General features: G+C 42.7%; 1 protein-coding gene across 7 annotated transcripts; it reads right to left on the bottom strand.

Moving 5' to 3' along the window:
• Positions 1-1,885: 1,885 nt before the first annotated feature.
• On the bottom strand, positions 1,886-23,113 carry LOC100619491 (zinc finger protein 883-like). 7 transcript variants are annotated; one of them, XM_056796491.1, is made up of 5 exons: positions 21,959-22,471; positions 21,546-21,668; positions 16,284-16,410; positions 13,920-14,015; positions 1,886-2,520 (listed from the first exon to the last, which is right to left on the bottom strand). In XM_056796491.1, the coding sequence occupies exons 1-5, from the start codon at positions 22,163-22,165 to the stop codon at positions 2,501-2,503; spliced, it is 573 nt and encodes a 190-aa protein (XP_056652469.1). In that variant the 5' UTR covers positions 22,166-22,471; the 3' UTR covers positions 1,886-2,500. The 7 variants fall into 7 exon arrangements, with proteins under 7 accessions (XP_056652469.1, XP_056652467.1, XP_056652463.1 ...); XM_056796489.1 differs by lacking the exons at positions 1,886-2,520; positions 21,959-22,471 and adding exons at positions 2,895-9,078; positions 22,552-23,113; XM_056796485.1 differs by lacking the exon at positions 1,886-2,520 and adding an exon at positions 2,895-9,078 and having other exon boundaries at positions 21,959-22,487.

Here is a 23,113-nt window from a genome sequence, read left to right as displayed (position 1 = left end):
GAAGCTGCTGTGCCTAATGTGTCCATTGATTGAATCAATGGATCCATCTTCCCAAAGACCTGGGATGGAGGTGCTAGGATTCCCTTTCTGACAGAGATGGAAACTGAGGTACAGGGCAGCAGCTGACAATCCAGGCCCAGGCCCAAGGCCCCCCTCCCACACCTTCCCTTCCTTCAGGGATCTCTCTGAAGGTCCAGCAGCTCCTTCTACTTTGGGCCTTGTGGCTTGGGGGTGATACCGAAGGAGACCCTCCTCAGCTGGTCCAGAGCCCCAGGAGACCCAGAGGAAGCAGCTGTTTTCCCCCAGATCCTCTCTGGACCACCTGGGTAAAGGAATCAGGTGACTCAGAGGCTGCCCTATTGGGCCTGGAACCCCCAAGATCTGGGTTCAAACCTGGCTTTAGACACTGCCCAGAAGGGGGAGCCTGGCCAAGGCCCTTCCCAACATCTGCCTTAGTTTCCCCCATGGTGAGATCCAGACAATAAGAGCCTGAGACGGGGGGCTGGAGGGAAGGTGGTCCAGAGAGGGTCTGGGGGGAAACAGCTGCTTCCTCTGGGTCTCCTGGGCCTCTGGACCAGCTGAGGAGGGTCTCCTTCAGTATCACCCCAGGCCACAAGGCTCAAAGACCCTTCAGAGGCCTGGGGGAGGCCCAGGAACCCCTCCTGCCCTCGAGGAGGCCACAGAAGGCAGCAGCAGCCCCTGAGCCCAGGCTTGGTGCCCTGATGGACAGAGGAAAGTCTGGGAGTGTCTGTGTGTCTGTCTGTAAGGCTTCTGGGCTCAGGCTGTTGAGGTCTGTCTGACTCTTTCTCCCCCCACCCCCTTTCCCCTCTTTGGGGCTTTCTGCATAGAGTATGGGCAGCTTTGCCCTTCAGCAACTCATTTGCCAGAGGAGGAAACTGAGGCAAGCAAAGTGACTTGTCCAGGGTCACTCAGGGGGTGATCTCAGGCCTCCCTGACTCCAGGCCCTGACTCTAGCAGGCACTGAGGGGCTAAAGGCCCTGGAAGGGCTTCTCTCCCAGACAATTCTTCCTTTTCTGGCCTTAGCACCAGGGCGGCTGCTCTGAAGTCCTCTCTGCTGCCTCTGGGGGCTCAGGAGGAGAGAATACACAGGCCTGGGAAGTGTCCCAGGACACATTTGAACCCAGAACCTCTGCTCTCCAGGCCAGGCTCTCTCCACTGAGCCATCTGGCTGCCTCTGGATTCAGCTTCTTCAGAGATTTCCCCCTACATCCCCCCTGAGCCAGGAGTCCTGTCCTCCCTGCAGTCTGGGCCCCCCAACTTCCCTCTCCTCCAAACAGAAACATCACCCCTCTGGGCCTGCCTCCATGCTGGCCTCCCTGTCCCCCCTGGACAAGGAAGGGGCCTTTCCCTGAGCCACCCCAGGACTTTTGTCTTCCAAAGGGAAGTGGTTGGCAGGGAGGTACTTTGGGGGCTGGGGGTAGGGGGACGTGGGGCATGGAGGGTCCCCCATCCTCCAGAGACTGGAGCAGAGCGGGAAGAGGTCTGTGTTTGTGTTAGCTCCATGGGAAGAGGAAAGGGGAAGCCTGGGATGAAGATGGAGCCAGAAGAATGGGTACATGGATATATGCAGACACGGGTACATGCAGGAAAGGAGGAGACTGGGCCAAGGAGCCTCTTAGCAAAGTCTGACCCAATAGGGACATTGATGAACTTGCCTTCAAGGATCCCTTTCTTCCCCAAAGGGTAGAGAAGACCCCAAGTTCTTCACTTCACTGGACATGCCCAGGCCTGGTGCCAGTGTTCCGGGGCCCAGAGCTCAGCTCTCCCCGGCCTGGTGAAGGACTTGTTCTTTGTAACTGGACAAGGAGCTCTCCCAGCATTGGGGAGACAGAACCACCCTTTAATCAGGGGTTGGTGGAACTCTGGGCAACCCCAGCCAGGCCCCAGGAGGAGAGACTGCTGCCAGGAGCATTCCGAGTGCGGGCCAGCTGCCTGGAAGGGCTCACCCTGTAGCTGCTCAGACAGCTGGCAAGAGGTACCGAACTGACTGAAGCATTTGGGGGGCCCAGACGGCTTAGAGTCCAGCCTGGCTGCACACTCAAACGGACGACTGGGTTTGTGTGTTTGTGAGTGGAGCAAGGCAGCTGGTGTCTGCCCACCCTTCACCCTAGGATGGGGGATGGAGGGGGCCCAGGAGAGAAGCGAACACGGCAGGAATCAATCAGCATGGCTGAGGCTGACTAAAGCTGGGGACGGAAGTCGAGCTGGAGTGCTGGAGTCGAGTTTATGAAACCCAGGACGGTTCATCTCATTTGGGACCAATCAAAATGGAGGATGCGTTCCTCGTGGCATGAAGTGCTCTAACTTAGGACTTTAAAAAGGCTTCTCACAGAAGACTGAGTACTGAAGTTCTGAGGCTGACCTGGGATTTGTCTGTATTGTATTTCTTCAATTATTCTAATAGCAGAGAAGAATTTATTCAAAGATGATCTCCAATTTGCTATCATTGTGGCAAAAGCTCTTTCAGTTCATCTTCATCTCAGGAGGTGGAGTTACAGGCTGCAAGAGAGAGTGAGGTGAGAAGGCTCGGGTTCTCCGTTATCCTGGTCCTGAGCAAAGATGGTCTTTGCCCTCATTCCCCACTGGCTGGTCACTAGAGACTTACAATCTATACACAGAGGCGAGCTAATCAGAATGCAGACCAGCGGTCATTAGACGAAATAGTCGCTTGGTCCTAGCCAATAAAAGAGCACATTTTAAATGCGGCTTATCTGCATGGTTTTCAACCAATGAGAGGAGGAGGTGGTTCTCTACTACTCTTGAGTTTCAGCTCCTACAAATCTTAGTGCTCTTATAAATTTGCATGACTTATATGTTCACTATGTTGAATTAGAAAATATAATTATTTCTCAAGGAGATTTCAGGAAAGGAACAGAAGAACCTGATAATTTTTATTGATATGATTGTTAACAACAAAAGATAGGTTCTAACCCTAAATGTAATGGAGAGAGCTACCATTTGAGGTTAAATTGTATGAAATGTAATTGGAAGAAATGCTATGGAAAAAATTAATTGGTGATGCAAGCAGCCACTTGGGCGTCTTTTGGTAACTGCAGGTATAGCTTGGTATCATGCATGTATTTTAAATAAAATCCAAGATTTTGATTTTTCTTTTGAGAAAGATCTTCAAGAAAGAAGCTTGCTAATTCCTAAATCCAGAGAATATTCAGAGAATGAACTGTTGCAGAAAGATGCCAGAAAACCCACACTACATCAAGAAGATCAGAACGAACTTTGGATATGGTTGATTGAACTGAACTTTGATTGAACATTTATTGTAAATGTACACTTTTATGCCAAAGGGGACTGCCCCTAATTTGGCTTTCTGTCAATGTGCCTAGCAAAACATTGGTTTTGCTTTCTTTCTTTTCTATTCCTCCCTAACTACTGTAATTTCTTCTTAGAAATTGAATATTGTATACATCTGTAGTTAGAAGTGGTTTAGGACTACAAGATTATTATATTAAATGATCAATGGGGAGACGTCTCCCAATGATCATTGGGGGGATTGTGAATCTTAAAACTACTCAGACTCTACTTCAGAAGATTTGATTGTTATTCCCCATTTTTAACAACGGAGCTTTTTGGTCAGGAATGTATTGAGAACTTTTAAAATTAATCCACCCTACTCAGACAGTGCTTTAGGGGAAGATAAAGTTGAATGCTCCTGATTGAACAATGAAAACTCCCTAACTCATACTTATAGTGAAGCTAAAACCTTAAGCTAGATCTATTTTTAGATCTAATACAAAAAGGTGCTCAGTACCTATAAAGGTTAAATTAGTACCTAAAAAGTCAAGCAACTTACAAAAGGCAAGCTTAACACAAAAGGTATGAAGTACTCAGTAGATTTAATCTAACCAGAGAAGGTGAGAAAAAAAGATGAGAACTAAGAATGAGCAGTCCTGGGAAAAAGTGTCTACTGTGATTGGTAGACGCGAAAATTTAGGGGAGATGACATAAGAGAAAATTTCTTTAAAAGGAAGGGACTTATTGAGTTGGAGTAGTTTTTGGATTAGAAGTTAGTTGTAGTTGTAGTTCAGAGGTTTGGAGCTTGCTTGAAGACAATCTTTTGGTGAGTGATAAAGACTGACCTGCTCTCCCTTGGGCTCAGGCCTAGGCCATTTGGCCTAGGAACTTTCTACTATTTTCTTTTTCTCTCTCTCTCCTTCCCTTAATTCCTTCATTTATATTAATTAAAACTCTCCATAAAATCCAGCTGACTTGGGTATTTTCATATTTGGGAATCTTCCCATGGCGACCACTTAATTTTAGATTTTAAATCAAGACACTAAAAATTATCTTTACCGTTTGGCCAAAACCTTTACAGTTTTGGCAATTCACAGTCTTGGAAAACCACATTTTTTTGGCACTTACAGTTTTTAACATTTACACGGGAAAGCTGAGAGGGTGCTCCACTGAAGTCCCTAGAAAGAAACTTCAGTTGTATATCTGGCAAGTTTATACATGGCTGTACATCATTGCCAACTGATATGTACCATTAATTAATACTCCTAACTAGGGGAGCACTCCTCCCTTATTGTAGTTATGTCCCTCTTGTCTCCCCATATGACAAGTTTTCTATAATCATGAAAGGTAAAAAGTCCCAGGTAGGCATAATGCTGAAATAGATGGGAATTGAAGATGCAGATATGTAGAATTTTAGCCATTTAAACAGTCAAGTAGATGAATCCTGAGTTTTGATTATCAGTAGGAAAGAATGGCCTATGATCCATTTACTTGAATGTGGTGTTTTAATAGGGTATTATCTGACATATACAGAAAGAAAGCATATCCTGAAAGTGCATAAGACTTAAAGGAATCTGTGTGATTTTTAGATTTTTCTCCATCTTGCTTAGTCTAGCACCCAGGAATGTACACACCCACACTACACTGGCATGTGCTAGCAAATGACAAATCAGAAACTGACTGTTCCCTGGGCTGTCCTAAGCCAAGCTTGAGCCACCATTGGCATATATGTAAGACGCAGGAAGTGATGTAGAGAACTGCCTCTGGAGTTCCTGTCACTTCCTTTGGAGAGGGATGAAGCCAGTTTGATCCTGGAACTCGTGGTGGAGGAGCTCCCTCAGACAGCTTCCTTGAATCAGTCACATGAGTGAAAAGACTGACTCCCCTTTCCCTTGGCTCTCAGGGGAAGGCCACCCTTGGCCAAGGCCTTGAAGTCCTTTCTGGCTCAGCTTGAACTGGAGCAGTTTTGAGTTAATTCTCTCTCTTTCTTAATTTCTTCCTCCTATTGTAATTAAGTCACCATAAAATTTCATTCTGACTTGAGTGTTTCATTTAGGATTTAAGAAATTAAATCCTTGGCGACCAATAATTATTACATTCAATCTCAACCCTAAATTTAACCTTTACAGTCTGGCTAATCCGTGAAGGCTGTGATGAGTGCCCTCAAAAATTTCCCGAATTTTCTTTCCTCTTACTCTACTTCCTCCTCACTCAGTCAGCCTTTTTAACAGCTAACTTGGCTTCAAAACGCAGCTGCTACAGCAGGGGAGTATAAAACAATTTTTTCACTTCTTTTTTCTCCTTAAATTGAATTGAAAACAGCAGTTTTTCCTTTTAACCTTAAGCAGCAGCTGGGGAACCTGTTTATAAATAGGGAACAAACAATCTAATTAGCTGACCCTTGCTGATCAGCAGTGAGGAAACTCTGGGAAAAGGAGTCCTTGCTTTGATCTCTCAAAACAAAAATGGCTAGATCACCAGAGTAAAGGTAGTGAGCCAGCTTAAAGCCCACTTTCCTGCTTTTCAGACTCTAGTTTTAAAAAATTTAAGTGGGCTTTGCTCAAAGAGGATAGCACATGGTCCTAGTAGTTTTAGCCTGAGGGCTAAGGAAGGATCACTTGTGACCTCTCCCAAACTTAGTTTTGAAAGGAGCCTCAGCCTCAGGCAAAAGACTTTGTTTTTGTCTGTCTTTTGTAAACCTTAAAATTTCTTAGACTTATGAATGTTGGAAATTTCAGCATTGGGAAATTTCATACTTGGAAAAAATTTCCTACTGATAGTAAGAACTCTATTGGAATGTGAAACCCCTTGGCATGGGAGGATCCTTCTCTGTTCTACTTAAGACTACTTTAGGACAGAAACCTTTTGCTAAACAATGGAAAGGGCTTTGACCTATGCTTAAGCATAGAACAGGAAGTTCTTTGAGTCATGATTGATTTTAGAATTGATACAATAGAAATACTTGGAATGAAAGAACCAGGTCTTGGAACTTACAATCTCCACCCTACTCAGTCTAACAGGATTTAGGAAGGGCTGCAGCAAAGGTCAAGATTTAATTATTTGAGAATATGACCTTCAACAGACATGTGCAAAGCCACAATATGATACAAACTCTTTCACAAAATAAGCAAAGGAGTCCTAAGAAATTCTTTTTTATGACACAACTATGGTGCTGATCCCTAAGTCAGGAAGACCAAAAGCAGAGAGAGAAAATTACAGTCCAATTTTCTTATTAAAAATTGATGTAAGAATCTTAAAATACTAGCAAATAGCCTAAAGCAATATATCACAACTTCCCCAATTGTTTGTTAGTATATCAATTATGTCACATTTCCTCTAACTTTTCTCACCGTCCTTTTTTGTCAAAACAATCAATCTGATAGGAGTGGGGTGGTAACTCCGAGTTGTTTTAATTTGTATTTCTCTATAAAATAGTGATCAACCTCCTCCTAAGGAAAACATGTCCCCCAAGAGTACATTCATTAGGTTTCTCTGTACTATGAATCCTCTGATATAAAGTCAGGATCTCTGCTTAAAAGTCTTCACACAGGGAATCCATATGGAACTAGTCTCCTCAGCATTTTCTCATACTGAACAAGCTCTGAACTCTCCATTTGAATGTCTTTTTCTCATTCATGACAGGGACAAGACTTCTATCCAGAAAGAATTCTCAGGTTGGGAATAAGAGATGATTGCTGTCTGAAGGCTTTACCACATTAAATTATATCCTAAAATTTCTCTCTAGTGTAGATCCTTGTCTGTTAAGTGATCTAAGAGTGGCAACTACTGAAAGCTCAGCCTCACTCAGAATGCTTCTTTCCAGTGTGGATTTCTGACACAAAACAATTGTGGGGCTTTATGTGAAAACTGTCCCCAAATTGATTACATTTATAAAAATTCTCTCCAATGTGGATGCTCTGATATTTAGCAACATAGCTCCCTTGTGTGAAAACATTTCCACACTGTTTACATTCATAAGGTTTCTCTCGTGCACATTCTCTAATATCAATTTGCAACACTGTTCCACAATGTGAAAGCAATTCCACACCGTTTATATTCATAAAGTTTGTCTATAGTGTGAATTCTCTTTGGCAAGACTCCAACATCTTGTAAAAGCCTTTCTACACTCTTTACATTTGTAACTTTTCCATCCCCTGTGGATTCTTTAATGTACAAGACTGGAGCTTCGTGTAACAGTCTTTCCACATTGTTTATATTCACACGGTTTCTCTCTAGTATGGATTCTCTGATGTTTAGTAAGATGGTCCTTCTGTGTGAAAGCTTTTCCACATTGTTTACATTTATAAGGTTTTTCTCCAGTGTGGATTCTCTGATGTGGAGCAAGAGCAGCCCTTTGTGTGAAAGCCTTTCCACACTGTTTACATTTAAAAGGTTTCTCTCCAGTGTGGATTCTCTGATGTTTGGCAAGATGACCCCTCCGTTTGAAAGACTTTCCACAGTCTTTACATTCATGAGGTTTCTCTTCAGTGTGGAATTTCCTATGTTCAGCAAGAGCAGCCCTTTGTGTGAAAGCTTTTCCACATTGTTTACATACATAAGGTTTCTCTCCAGTGTGGATTCTGTAATGTTGGACAAGATAGGCTCTCATTGTGAAAGTTTTTCCACACTGTTTACATTCATAAGGTTTCTCTCCAGTGTGAATTCTCTGATGTTCAGAAAGACTGAAGTTCTGTGTGAAAGCTTTTCCACATTGTTTACATTCAAAAGGTTTCTCCCCAGTGTGGGTTCTTTCATGTCTGGCAAGATTACCTCTCAGTGTGAAAGTCTTTCCACATTGTTTACATTCAAAAGGTTTCTCCCCAGTGTGGATTCTTTGATGGCTGTCAAGATTGCCCCTTACGGTGAAAGCTTTTCCACACTGTTTACATTCATAAGGTTTCTCTCCTGTGTGAATTCTCTTATGTAATGCAAAACTGCGATGCCATGTGAAAGACTTTCCACACTGTTTACATTCATAAGGTCTCTCTCCAGTGTGAATTCTCAGATGTTGTACAAGACTGTCCTGCCATGTAAAAGTCTTTCCACAATGTTTACATTCATAAGGTTTCTCTCCAGTGTGGATCCTCTGATGTTCAGAAAGATGGCCGCTCTCTATGAAAGCCTTTCCACACTCTTTACATTTATAAGGTTTTTCTCCAGTGTGGATTCTTTGATGCCTGACAAGATTGCCCTTTAGAGCAAAAGCCTTTCCACATTGTTTACATTGATGAGGTTTCTCTCCAGTGTGAAGTCTCTCATGATTAGTAAGTCTGCACTTCAGACTGAAAGCCTTGCCACATTGTTTACATTCATAAGGTTTCTCTCCAGAATATATTATCTGATATGAACCAAGCCCAGAGTTCTGACTTAAAGCTTTACCCCCTTTACTACTCATAGAAAACATTTCTCCAGGACTTATCTTTTTATGTTTAATGTGGTCCAAACTCTGGCCAAATATCATTCTCCTTAGATCACCTTCATAAATGGGCATTTCAAGTTTCTCCTGGGACTGAACAAATTCAACTTCTTTAGGAAAATATGTGCTGTATTCACTATCCTGAAAACAGTCATTTCTTGAGGATAATTTCTTATACTGATTTAAGACTGAATATTGGCTGAATTTCTCTGCAGTTTCATCAAATTCACAAAGACTTTTTGAATTTTTATTTCCCTTGACATCAGAGTCATATATTTCTCTGAAAATGAAGTCAAAGAGACCCTCATTCATGCATCTTTGGGAGCCACATTCTTCCACAAAAAGAGTCAGGTTTGTAGACATTTCCTTCACTTCAAAATTGGTCTCTACCTCTAAAGAAAAAAAAAGTGATATTAAGCACAGGAGACACACACAGAAATATAAGTTTTTCCTTCTTGTTCCAGAACATAAACTGATTTTTATTCAATTTCATTAGGCAAAAAAGAAGTGTTCAAACTTAAGCTGAACCATTTGGGCACAACTGCAAGATGGTTGATTTTAGAAATACCTTCACATGTAATAATATTGAAACCTCACAAAAGCTGGCAGATCCAAGATAGCAGCTTAGTGGCAGAGAATGCTGAAACCCCTCTAACAATCCTTCCAAACCAATCTTTAAAAAGCACCTCAAAAAGATAGGAGTCACAAACCAACAACAGAAGAGAATGAAGAGGCTCTCCTCTTGAACCTAACAGCAAATGCAGGCAGAGAGAGTTGATGTTTATGGAATATAGAGGAACCAGAAGTGAAACCACACACATGACTGCTGACTGCTCCCATAGGTGAACTTCAGTACTCAGGCACTCTGCCTACACTAACAGAGCACCCCATACCCACCCCTTGAAGTCCCAGGCCCTGGCACCAGTCTCAGTAAAGGTGGGAAGTCCATAGTACCTGGCCCTTTAAAGCCTACACTATGGTGAATCCCTTAGCCAAAATGGCTTAGAGTGCTGAGGCCTGCAGCAAGAGGAGACAAAATCAGAAGCTTTTACTAACTCTCAGTCCACAGACAAAAAAAAGGCCAGGAAAATGAGCAAACAGCAAAAGAAACACCTAGAGAGTGTTTCTCTATCTCTATCTATCTAGAGAGATAAAGAGCAAGGTACAGAGTCAATAGGGGATGGTGAGATCCAAGCAATCACATGCAAAACTTCAACTCACATAAAAAAAAGGATGAGTAGCAATCATGATCTCAAATAAAGCTAAAGCAAAAAAGGATCTGATTAAAAGATATAAGAAAGGTAATTACATCATGATAAAAGGTAATATAAAAAATGAAATAGGGGGCAGCTGGGTAGCTCAGTGGATTGAGAGCCAGGCCTAGAGATGGGAGGTCCTAGATTCAAAGTGGCCTTACTATGTGACCCTGGGCAAGTCACTTAACCCCCATTGCCCAGCCCTTTGACCACTTTTCTGCCTTAGAACCAATACATAGTATTGATTCTAAGATGGAAGGTAAGGGTTTAAATAAAAAAGAGAAGAAAATGAAATAATATCAGTACCTAATATATATGCAATAAAATGTATAGCCTACAGATTTTTCAAGGCAAACTAAAGGTCTCTCAGGAGGAAATAGGCCATAAAACTATGCTAATGGAGATGGTCAAACTTTCCCTATTAGTACTAGACTAATCTAACTAAAAATAAACAAGAAAGAAGGAAAGGAAGTGAACAAAATTTTAGGAAAAGTTAGATTTAATAGATATCTGGAGAACATTGAATAGGGATAAAAAGGAATATACCTTCCTTTCAATATGATAGTTTACATATATAAAAATTAACTATATATGAGGGAATAAAAACTTCACAACCAAATACAGAAAAAGAGAAATAATAAAAACTTTTTCCAGATCATAATACAACAAAAATTTTAATCAATACAAGTTCATGGAAAGGCAAATTAAAAATTAACAGGAAACTAAATAATTTAACTCTTTAAAATGGGTGGGTCAAAGAACAATCCTGGAAATAATCATTGATTTCATTGAAGAGAATGACAAAAAGAAGATATCAAAATTTAGGGGATACAGCCAGAGAAGTACTTAGATGAAAATCTATATTCCGGATTGCTTACATCAGTAAAATAGAGAAAAAGCAGATGAATGAATTGGAAATGCAACTTAAAAAAAACAAAAACAGAAAAAGAACAAATTAAAAATCCCCAATAACAGACTAAATTAGAAATCCTAAAAGTTAAATTAATAAAATTGAAAGTAAAAGAACTATTTAACTAACAGGACCAGGAATTAGTACTATACAAAAATGAAACAGATTAATTAATTAAAAAAGAAAAGAATAAAATTATCAGTATCAAAAATTTAAAGGGTGATTTCCCCTCTAATCTAACGAGAAGGAACTTAAAACAATTATTAGGAGCTACATTGACCAGTTATATGACAATAAATTTGATAATCTAGGTGAAATGGATGAATATTTACAAAAATATAAATTACCAAGATTAACAAAAGAGGAAATTAAATAATTAAATAATTCCATCTCATATGAAATTTGAAGAACTCATCAATGAACTTCCTAAGAAAAAATCCTTGGGGCCAGATGGATTCCCAAGTGAATTCTATCGAATATTTAAAGAGCAACTAACCCCAATATCATACAAAGTATTTTGCAAAATTAGCAAAGAAAGAGTCCTAACAAATTATTTTTATGACACAAAAAATGGGGAAAATTTTTATGACAAATTTCTGATAGAGGTTGCATTTCTCAAATATATAAAAAATTAAATTAAGTTTATACAATGAAAGTCATTCCACAATTGATAAGTGGCCGAAACATATAAATACACAGTCTTCAGATGAAGAAATCAAAGCTATCAATAATCATATAATGAAATGTTCTAAATCCCTGTTGATTATAAAAATGGAAATTCAAACAACTATGAAGTACCACCTGACACCTATCAGATTGGCCAATATGACACTAAAGGTAAATGATAAATGTTAAAGGAGATGTGGCAAAATTAGAACACTAATGTATTACTGATGGAGTTGTAAATTGATCCAACCATTCTGGAGGGCAAATTGGGATTATGTCCAAAGAGCTATAAAAGAATGCATTCTGTTTTATACAGTAAAAACACTACTAGGTTTATATCACAAAGAAATTTTTTAAAAAACGGGAAAGGGATTTTTTGTACAAAAATATTTAGAGCTTCAACGTGCGCTGGCAAGGACCTGGAAACTACACAGATGGCTCAATTGGGGGAAATGACTGAACAAATGGTGGTATCTGACTATAATGGAATATTATTGTGCTATAAGAAATGATGAATAGGAAGATTTCAAAAAAAGCTGGAAAAAATGATGTGAACTGCTGCAGAGTGAAATAAGTAGAACCCAGGAAAACACTGTACACAGAAAGAGCAATATTATAGAACCATCAAATGTGATAAACTTTGTAACTAACACCAATCCAACGAACCAGAAAAATTCTGAGGGACTTATGACAAAGAATGCTATGCACTTCCAGAGAAAGAAATGTTATAATAGGAATGCTGATGAAAGTATATGACTTAATATTTCTTTATCTGGATATATATTTTAGCATTTTGATTTTATGAGATTATTCCTTTAGAAAAATGAATAATATGGAAATGTGTTTTGCATGAGAAAACCTTTATAATTCAGACTAAATTCCTTGCTAGCTCTGGGAGGGAGAAAAGACAAAGGGAGGGAGACTATTTGGATCATATAACTTCAGAAAACTCATGTGGGACTTTATTAAAATTAAATAAACCAGAAAACTCACAAAAGATCTGGGACACAAGCAGGTACAGGATTCTGATCTTATTTTATAACTCAGGACATGAGTAAAGAATTGAGTGACCTCACCAACCATTCTGCAGGTAGACTAGAACTCAAACTACCGTAGCATACTCCCTCTACAGTATTGGAAAGTCTGTCTCCAGTGCCCTGTCTCTCCTTTAAAAGTCACTGGTTGAAAAAACAAAAGCTATTGGTTGACTGTTCTTATAATTTTGTCAATCTAAAGTCACCTTCCAGATATTCTATTCTTGTCCTTTTGAATGCATTATCACATGGTCATTCTTGGCAAATTTTATACGCTAAGCTGAGTAACAAGTTTTCTCTTTTTAACTCTCATGCAGTAATTTTCAGTGGGGAATATGTCTTCTTCTTTTCTCTACAGATGCAAGGATATTATGTGCCATTTAGTGCAGACACACTAAGTATTCATGTTATTTCACAATCTGTCATATCTCCCTATATGGAGTACTTCATCCCTCTCTCAGGAAATGAACAGCATGAATGAGCATTGGTCCTCTTGAACCATGTCCTTTTAAGTGGTTCATGAAACTATGAAGTTTCAAAATGACATCGAAGGGGTCACACCTAAAAATTCTCTAATGGTGCTTCATGTAGTGAAGAACTGCCTAGTGTGGTTAATAATACTTTTGTCAGCTGGGACAACAAGCTTATGAGCTTTTCAGGGCCAAAAGTTCCTTTCTGTAGTGATTCCAAACCACTGTGACTGGACATAAAACAATGTTGATGTTTATGCCGTGATTAGATCAAACTCTCACCCTCTCTAAGGGCAACATAAAATCAACTCCATAGAACCATGGAACTGACAAAAAAGTGCCTGTCTGTTCCCATGGGTAGACACAGGTATGGACACACCCTCATTTGCTTTCTAGATAAGGTCACCCTGTAATCACTTCTGATCATTCCTGCAATCATGCAATCAAAGAGTTCGAAACAGCTGCATTTTCACAGCAGAAATGGCAGGTTCTATGAAAAATGTGTCCGCAACATCCCTGGTGTTTGTCACAGGGTTTTGCACATAATAGGAAATTTATAAATGTTTGCTGCCTTGAATAAACCTAGGAAAGAGCTCCTAGAGCAGAGCCTCAGTGCTTTTGGAATTAAGTTCACAAGAATGACTTCTGAGAGGACCATTACTTTATCACTGGAAGGCAATGACAGGCTATAGAGCTCAACCCAATCTCCCTTGTTATAGAGAAGGAAACTGAGTCTCAGGGATTTAGTTGCTTGCCTAGGATCACACTACTGAAAGGTGTCTGTAAAGAAATTCCAAGTCAGGTCTGCCAGCCCCCAAGTCTAGCCCTCCCTTCACTACAACACATTAAAACCTTTTGGGATAACAGCCCTTATACACCTGCTTTTATCTCTCTCACCTGGACAGGAGTTCCTTGGGCTTTTTTCCTCTAGCAGCCATGGGGATTCCCCTTGTTGAAAAGAGGAGAGTATATCTTCTCTAGGAACTGGAAGCCCTGGGCATTAGGAAGAAGGAAGGGATAAGGAGAGAAGAATGAATATAGTTGTCTTAATGGAAAGGGGACTTGCAAGCAAGACCTATAGGACAGTTTCTATGGTATTCACTGTTGGGATATTTGCAGGAGGGCAGAGATCATGGAACCCATTTGAAATCAGAAACTTCTATCTTTATTTACCACTTGTCATAGAAGGATAGGCACACTCTACAACTTCCATTATCTAGAAAGTAAAGGCAGTTGGAAGTTGTGAATCTTAAAAACTACTCAGACTGTACCTTAGAAGATTTGGTTTAGCTATCCCCTTATTGTAACAATGGAGATACTTGGTCTAATAAAAATCAGGAATGTATTGGGAACTTGGAAATTACTCCACCCTACTCAAACAATGCCTATGGGGAAGATAAACTTGTAAACTCCTGATTGAACAATGAAAGTCCCGAACTCATACCTTATAATAAAGCTAGAACCTTAAGATAGGTCTATTTTTAGATCTAATACAAAAAAGGTGTTAAGTACCTGTAAAAGGGTAAATTAATCACAAAAAGGTCAAGTAACTTACAAAAGGCAGGCTTAACAAAGAGGTGTGAAGTACTCAGAAGATATAATCTAACCAGAGAAGGTGAAAACCAAAGAAGATGAGAATGGGCAGTCCTGGAAAAAAGCGTCTACTGTGATTGGTAGACGTGAAAATTTAGGGGAGGTGACATAAGAGAAAATTTTCTTTAAAGGGAAGGGGAAAAAGTCAGTTCAGGCTAATTCAGTTCGAAATGGAGTTAGGTTCTGAACTCAGTTCCGGAAATAGTTTTCAGTAGAGGACTGGAACCTTGCTTGGATATGGTCTTGTGGTGAGTAATAAAACTGACTCGCTCTCCCTTAGTCTCAGGGAGGAAACTTTGGCCTAGGCCTTTAACTACTGCTTGGCTCAGCCAGAGTCAGAACAGTTTAAATTAATTCTCTCTCTCTCTCTCTCTCTCTCTCTCTCTCTCTCTCTCTCTCTCTCTCTCTCTCTCTCTCTCTGTCTCTCTCTCTCTCTCTCTCTCTCTCTCTCTCTCTCTCTCTCCTTCTCTCTCTCTGCTTCCCTTAATTCCTTCTCTATCAATTAAAATCTCAATAAATCCCCAGCTGACTTGGGTATTTTCATATTTGGGAATTTTCCCATGGCGACCACTTATTTAGATTTTAAGTCAAAGCACTAAAATTATTGTTACAGTTTTATCCGTACATAGGGAAGGGATAAGAGATCAGAACTTAGAGTCAGAAAAACAAATTTAATCCACTCTCAGACAGATGGTGGTGTAGGTGCCCCTGGGCAAGTTAGTTAACCTTTGTTGGCCTCTATTACAAATGAAAGAGTACCAAACTCAGCAAGGATGTTGTGATATTAATGATAATTACAACCTCCATAACTAGTAGAGGACACAGAGCAGGTATTTTGAAATGCTTATTCCCTTCTCTTCCTTTCCTATCATGTAGCCTGGAATTTCAGGGAAGAATGCAGGAATAAGGATAAATTTGCTAGATTAGGTAGGAGTAGGGGCAGTGAGGTATAGTTTTATTCTTTTTAAATGTTATTTCTGGGGGTAGCTGGGTAGTTCAATGGATTCAGAGCCAGGACTAGAGATGGAAGATCCTAGGTACAAACTTGGCATCAGACACTCTCTAGCTGTGTGACTTTGAGCAAGTCACTTAACCCCCACTGGCTAGCCCTTTCTACTCTTCTGCCTTGGAACCAATACACATATTCTCCTGGTGCAGCTCCTTTCACTCAGCTTCAATTCCTGGAGGTCATTCCAGTTCCCATGGAATTCCTCCAGTTCATTGTTCCTTTGAGCACAATAGTATTCCATCACCAACAGATACCATAATTTGTTTGGCCATTCCCCAATTGAACGGCATCCCCTCATTTTCCAATTTTTTGCCACCATAAAAAGTTCAGCTATGAATGTTCTTGTACATGTCTTTTTCCTCGTTATCTTTTTGGGATACAATCCAGCAGTGGTATGGTTGGATCAAAGGGCAGACAGTCTTTCAGCACCCTTTGGGCACAATTCCAAATTGCCCTCCAGAATGGCTGGATCAATTCACAACTCCACCCGCAATGCTGTCCCAATTTTGTCCCAATTTGGCCATGTCCCCTCCAATATTTATTACAGCACTTTTGCTTTTTTAATCACTGACAAGGGCTCAAATTCCTGTACATGTGGCTTGGAGTGAAGACATTCCCTTAATGGCCGATCCAGAGTTCACAGAGGAAATGGTCCTTACCCACAGAGTGCAGATTCCAGGCATTCTCCAGCATGACCTCCCTGTACTGCTCTTTCTGAGAAGGCTCCAACAGGCGCCACTCCTCCTGGGTGAAGTCCACAGCCACATCCTTGAATGTTATTGACCCCTAAACCAGGAAAAGTCACGGCATTTAGGGCTCAGCCTGCAGAATTCATCTAGTACAACCCTCATCCACTGACTGGAGGACACTGAAGCACACAAGGGATTTACCCAAACTGCTAACCTTGAAGAGTGTCAGAGCCAGCACTGGAGACCAATCAGAGCCCAGTGGGATACTGACAAAGGCATTTTGTGTCTGAAGCGAGAATCATGTTGGAAGAGTAAAACCTGGAGAAGAGTTTTACTCTGAAATGCTTGCCAAGATGAAATCGGGGAGATGGGATGTGCTCTCTGAATGAAATGGGAGATTCTAGGGAGGAGAAAGGGAGAAGATGATCTGAAATTCCTCCCCATCCCAAGTGTCAGAATTGATTTGGGAAAAGTATTTTTTTTTAAAACCCTCACCTTCCATCTTGGAGTCAATACTGTATATTGGCTCCAAGGCAGAAGAGTGGTAAAGGCTAGGCCATGGGGGTCAAGTGACTTGCCCAGGGTCACATAGCTAGGAAGTGGCTGAGGCCAGATTTGAACCTAGGACCTCCCGTCTCTACGCCTGGCTCTCAATCCACTGAGCAACCCAGTTGCCCCCTGGGAAAAGTATTTTTTAAAGACTTTGTGAGAAGGTAGCAAGTAGTAAATGCTCGGGGGGTTGGCAGTATGGGAAGGGGGGAAGGAAATTACTAATGATTAATGAGGAAAAAATAAAGAAAAAAGAATTCTGTATTTGATTTTCTAGAAGCCTGAAACATTCTTATCTAGATGAAATCATGCACAGGATGCCAAAGAGTTATACGGGATCAGAGTAATTCTAGTTACTTGAATAAGAGCAGTCTGGTGTTATATTGACAGTTTGGGGATCCTTGGGTACGATGTGCCTTAGCCAGAACATCTTGTCTTTGCATTATGATGGTCATTAGTTCCTGGAATATATTCCATCATTTAATATTTAGTTACGCAGAAAGAAGAGAAACTAGGAGGAGGAGAGAAAGGGGTCTTCATTCATTAAAAATAGAACCTTTTGTTAACTGGGTTGGGGATGAAGCTAATTCATAAGAAAGACACCGACAGGGTAATGATGAGAATTCTTGAAAGGCAGAATTTCTTCATTCTAAATTAATTTCTTAATCACTGGTCATTTAATGTAATCAGTTGACTCTCTCCACAGTCTAAAAAAGAAAAAAGACTGTTTGTTCCCTCCTCTAGCACAGGTCTCGCGTCTCTAGCTCTCTCTCTTGTCCTTATTTTTCTCTCACATTATATAGATCATATATCTCCCTGGTCACCCACCACTCAGTCCCTCCCCTGTACATCCCTTGAGATCTCAGACTCATCAATGATCGCTGAGGAGGGGGATGTGGGACACCTCAACTCCTCCGTCATTACAAGCAGGTCCTTGTCCATACAAGGAAGGTGTCCTTCCCAGCTTTCTGCAGCCTACTGACTGGCCTAGTACACTCTCAAAATGGGTCCAGGTTCACCACGGCTTGCCAGACCTCCCTTAAACCTGTTAGGTGAACAAAAAAGGGAGGTTCTCCCCTACTTTCATAACGGGAGGGGGGTGAGAGGAAGGAGACAAGGCTGAAGTTTTGACCTTGGCCAGACTAAAGCGATGTTTGGTCCACAAAAATATCACAATTCAACATTAATTTTCAGCAACACTTCATTTACAAAACAACAAAACATCTAAGCCTACCCTGTAACTATGGAAACCTGGGGATTAAGGGTCAAGGGAAGAAATTCAGAAGCAGATTTGGGGATAACCGACAAGGCAGTGACCAGATCGGACAATAACATGCTCCTGGGCAGGGCTCTTCTGTTTCCAACCTGCTCCATGGAAAATCTAGGGGACACTTGGTATTGGATATTCCTCCATTTCACCCCTTCCTGGCTCATCCCCTACTTTTTAGCCTGGAATGTCTCTGGGACCCCCAGAGGAGGAATAGTTTGAGGAAAGGCTGAGAGTTTCCAAGCATGGGAGGACACACTTCCCCAGACCCTCAATACAATCTAGAAACCTGAACCCCTAATCCACTATCCTCTGCATCCACCCCACCCCACCCACCCCTGCCATGGCTTTTTCCATCCCCATGACTACACTATGTGTAACATCCTCCAAGAGACACCTAAATATCTTGAGACGAACATGTCTGAGCTACTGTTCTTTGGGCCACAACCAGCATTCCCTCGCCCACAACAGTAGCAGGGGCAGGGCAGGGAGGCCAAATTACTCCTGACCTCTCTGAAGGGCAAGCATAGAGTTCAGAGAGGAAAGATTAAGCCCAGGGAAAGGGCAGCCACCACCACTGGCAGGGGCAGCCAAAGGTCCTCATTCAGATATACCTAGCACCAGAAGGCAGACCGACCTCAGCCCAAAGGAAAGCAGGGAAATCTGGGTTCAAAGGGAAGAAGGCAGTCTGTTTTGAGCTTCTCTACTCTGGGTGGGTTCTAGTAGTCCCCAATGCCCCACCTGCCCTGCCTCTGAAGTCCCCAAATCACAGCTGTCCTCCAATGGCACCCAAAGCCAGGACCTCAGCCCCCTGCCTGCCTCTCCATCCCAAGTTTGGTCCTCCATCATCTCCATTATCTGGAATGTCACTGCCACCAGAATGAACCCTCTTCACTCTAGACTCCTGCTGAGCATCTAAACACCCCAGAGCTTGATATTTCATCTGAGCAGCCACCTATCAAGCTGGTCACTCTGAGAGCTTCCCTTCCATGCTCCAGGAATCCAGAGACCCTGGGCTCTTTGCTCCTCACATTTGACTCCATCTCCTGGCCTTGCATTTTCCCAGGCTTCTCAGCCTCCTCCCCCAGCCTTCACTACTGTCCCCACTAGTCTCAGCCTCCTGAGGGCACTGAATTCCTTTAGGTCTGGACACACATTTCATCTTCTGCAAGAAAACTTCATCGACCATTCTTCTTGGTTTCTTTTCCTACAATTTATGTTATACATATTGAAAGGAAAGTTGTTTGATTGTCTTTTTATTACTGATCATGAAACGTGATCACATACATAATCCTTTGGGCAAGTAACTGCAGTGACAATCTTTCAGAGTTAGACCCAATTATTCCACGAATTGAGTATACCAATTAGAGCAGAAGATTGGCCATCGCAGTGGAAGGGATGGAGTTTGGAATAGTAGAGCAATGAATGACACTGAAGACTTCTGTTGGGAGAATGAAAGCTTTAGGTCTGTGTCGTTATCTAGGAAAGGCCTGCAGAAGGAGCTGCTTCACTGGGAATGGGAAGTCCACTGCTGGCCTGAGAGATCACAGGACAACAACCTTGGCAGGTTCAGGTATTGTTGGATCCTCTGAAGATTTAGGCCAGCTAGAAGCTCCCCAAAGCACTGCGGCCCAGAAAGGATCCTGTGACCTAAGTAGTGCAAGGCTTCTGGAAGATTCACTCAATTCTCTTCTCTTAACCTCGTACTGAACTGAGGACTTTGTATCCCATGTTCAAACCTGTGTTACCAAACACACTGCACGTTTCTTAACATCCTCTGGGCCTTCTGCCTTGTTAATCACTTAAGCAAATTTCCTGTTCAAAAACCCATAAAACATTTTGTTGTCTGTCTGTCTGGGATCTTTGCTTCAAGCTGGGTGAGGTGACAGCCCCAGCTCTAATTTATCACAAGTCAAAGTTTGGATCTTCAGCTCGGAAGGATGACCCAGACGTTTCTTTATTTCTTACCATTTGTCAAGATGATGTGATTAAGGAAAGGATTCAGGATTCTGAGATCCCTCACGGAAAAGGTCTGGGGACACTCAGGAGCTTTCCTTTTAGGGGGACTGTTTTCTGACTCCCCGTTAAAGATCCCACTTTGAGCTGAGGTGTGCCCATCTCTTAAGGAGGAATTTTGTTCATAGTTTCTGTTAAATCTTTCTGGTCAGAGTATATTCTTGTTACTATTCTTTTCTTTAGAATTTCTAGTGAACAACAAGAGGCCCACAGGGGTAGTCTTATATCTCCGCCAGTTTCATTTGGTGAACTGTCTTCACCAGAGTTGTGTGGACTTTGTCTGTATCTGGGTGCTTTCCATTCCTTCTCAGAAGAGAAAATGTGTTTAGGAAGTCTGCCCAACCCTATCCGAGTGGGTTAAGTGCCTGTTGTTGCTGTTTTCACTCAGGAGCTCTAGGAATAGTCTGCCTTTGAGGAAAGTTTAAAGTTGTTCATTTGATAAACTTGCTTCAGTACCTCAAAAAAAGTCTATACATTTCGCATTGTTCTTAAGGGAACCGGCTACTAAGAAAGGATTCATTTAGGGACTTCGATTCTGAGAATATAAAAATCAGTCAAATTATCTTAACGGGCTATATATGTGTGTGTGTATAATATATCTATACTTTTAAATAGCCATCATATTTTTAGAAAGGCTGTGCTAGATTTCTGATGCGATAATGTTAGAAATAGATTGTGTATCCATTTCTAAATTGTTGTCTTAAAGAGCAGAAAGGAAAAACCTTAAAGAAATCTCAACTACTGAGCTGAGAGGCTTGCAATATGGAGAAACAAGCCCCACAGCTCCAGCTCCACTGTGTTACTCAACTTCTGTATGCCAAAGGTCAGAACCCATCTCAGCAGAGGATTCTGTTTTTAAGCCTAAGGCAAGGAAATAGCCCTCAAAAAAAGGAGATAAAATTGCATAACATTCTCAAGTTCACTATTTTTGTTATTTACAAGTTTTTATTTGAAGAATTAATTTTGAATATTTTCCCATGGTTCCATGATTCATGTTTGGATGGATGTTTGATCATGAAGTTAGTAATCCAAAACCATAAATAACTCAGAAGGAATGTGATCCCAAACAATCACAGGGGGAGATCTTTATCTGGCAGGGATGTGCTGGGCCGTGCCTGGAGTTGTGGGACCCCTGGACATCCCCTGCTGAAAGGGTGTCACACTGGGGGGTGGATGAATGAATAGCAGCGCCTGGGCCAATCTGTCTAAAACCTGGGCCGGCTCATTCAGGCAGGGGCTACTAAGGTTGGTAAACCTCTGGAATGTGGTGTAGGTGGGGGCAGCCAGGGCTGTCCCTGGAGCTTACACTGAGCTCAAGCAGTGATGGCACCCCTGCTCACTTGGCAAAGACACAGGTCTGAGTTCTGCTGGATTCTGGCCTGGGGCTGGACTGCACTCACCTGGGAAGGGGACCTCGGAGTCCTGGGGGGCATTCCCTCTGGCTCTGGGCTCTCTGCTTGGGCCACAATGGGCTCCTTCAGGGGGTGGCAGCTTGAAAGTGGGGAGACTTCCTCCTTGTACACCTGTCGGGAATTAGAGAGGGGGAGGGCTCAGAGGGGCTCCCAGACCTTTCCCCTGGCCTCAGGGGAGGCTCTCCCCACAGGAGGGGACAGGGAGCCTCCAGCTTGGAAAGGGCCTTGGACTGGCCAGGAAGAAGCCTCCCCACCCCCTCTGGCACCATCCTTTGCTTTTGCAATTCAGAAACTGCATTGGGAGGAAAGGGTGTATGAGGGAGACTCCTAGGAGGAGAGGTTACTGGTTAATGGGGGCAGGGGTGTAGATGGGCATCAGGTGGGGGTGGGGGAGAACGTACTGGATCGGGGATCCTTCCATGGTATACGGGCATCCCCCGCTGCCCCCTGACCAGGCTCCCGTTGGCTGCTTCTGCCCTTGGCATGTTCTGACCTGAATGTCTTCTTTGGGCAAAGGCCCCGGCCAGCCCCTCCCCCATCCTGTGACTGCACTCCCTCCCTCTACCGCCTCCTGACTCCCCCTGCGGGGGAGGGCAAAGCCCCGCCATGGCTCCTGGTCCACACAGAACCTCCCCTGCCTGACACGTGCACGTCCGTGTTTGTCCGTTTTCTAAAGTCCTTTAAAGTTAAATGATGGACAGTAACACAGATGAGAAACTGAGTCACTCACCGACTCCCACCCCCGCCCACCACACACATTTAGATCCAGGCACGCCACACGCAACAGCCCAAGCCGCAGTTCTGCTGCTCTACTTCTGCACATGCGTACAAACTTCTGCCATAAGCTTCCGCCCACACTCCCTGGCCTATTAACCCGGAACTGGTTCCCCCGGGACTTCCCATTCCCAAGATTGAGGAGCAGAAAGTTTCAGCTACCGAAATAAGGCCCCCGGGGCCTCCTCTGCACACTGACTCCCTCCCCTCCCCCTCTCACCTAGAAAAGGTCCAAGAACCACAACTGTGCACCTTCCAGGAGCTGAGGCTGCCCACAGGAGATTCCCAGAGTGCTTTGAGGCTGTCATAAGAGGGAGAGTCAGGACTAGGGAAAAGTCAGGAAACAGGCTCTCTGGGAAATGGAGTCCTCCACAGGGGGAGGAGCCAAGGCTTGCAAGAAATCATGACAGGCATTCTGGGAAATGGAGTTCCGCCAGGGTCCCTAGGTGTAGAACGCTGGTGGGGGAGGAGTTATACACTAAGTGTCCCCCAAACTTGGGGTGGGGCTGCAGCCTTCGACCCGCCACCCCCATTTTCCCTTCCAACCCTGCCCTGCTTCTTCTAGACTGGAAGCTGCAATACCTAATGTGTCCATTGATTGAGTCAATGGATTCATCCTCCCAAAGACCTGGAATGGAGGTGCTAGGATCCCCTTTCTGACAAAGAAGGAAACTGAGGCACAGGGCAGCAGCTGACAATCCAGGATCAGGCCCAGGTCCAAGGCCCCCCTCCCACAGCTTCCCCTCCTCCAGGGATCTTTCTCAGCATCCTGCTGCTCCTGC

The sequence above is a fragment of the Monodelphis domestica genome, chromosome 4, assembly GCF_027887165.1.
Source record: "Monodelphis domestica isolate mMonDom1 chromosome 4, mMonDom1.pri, whole genome shotgun sequence".
NCBI classification, from domain to species: Eukaryota; Metazoa; Chordata; class Mammalia; order Didelphimorphia; family Didelphidae; genus Monodelphis; species Monodelphis domestica.
The sequence above is the reverse complement of the archived record's forward strand: the minus strand, read 5'-3'. Positions and strand labels throughout refer to the sequence as shown.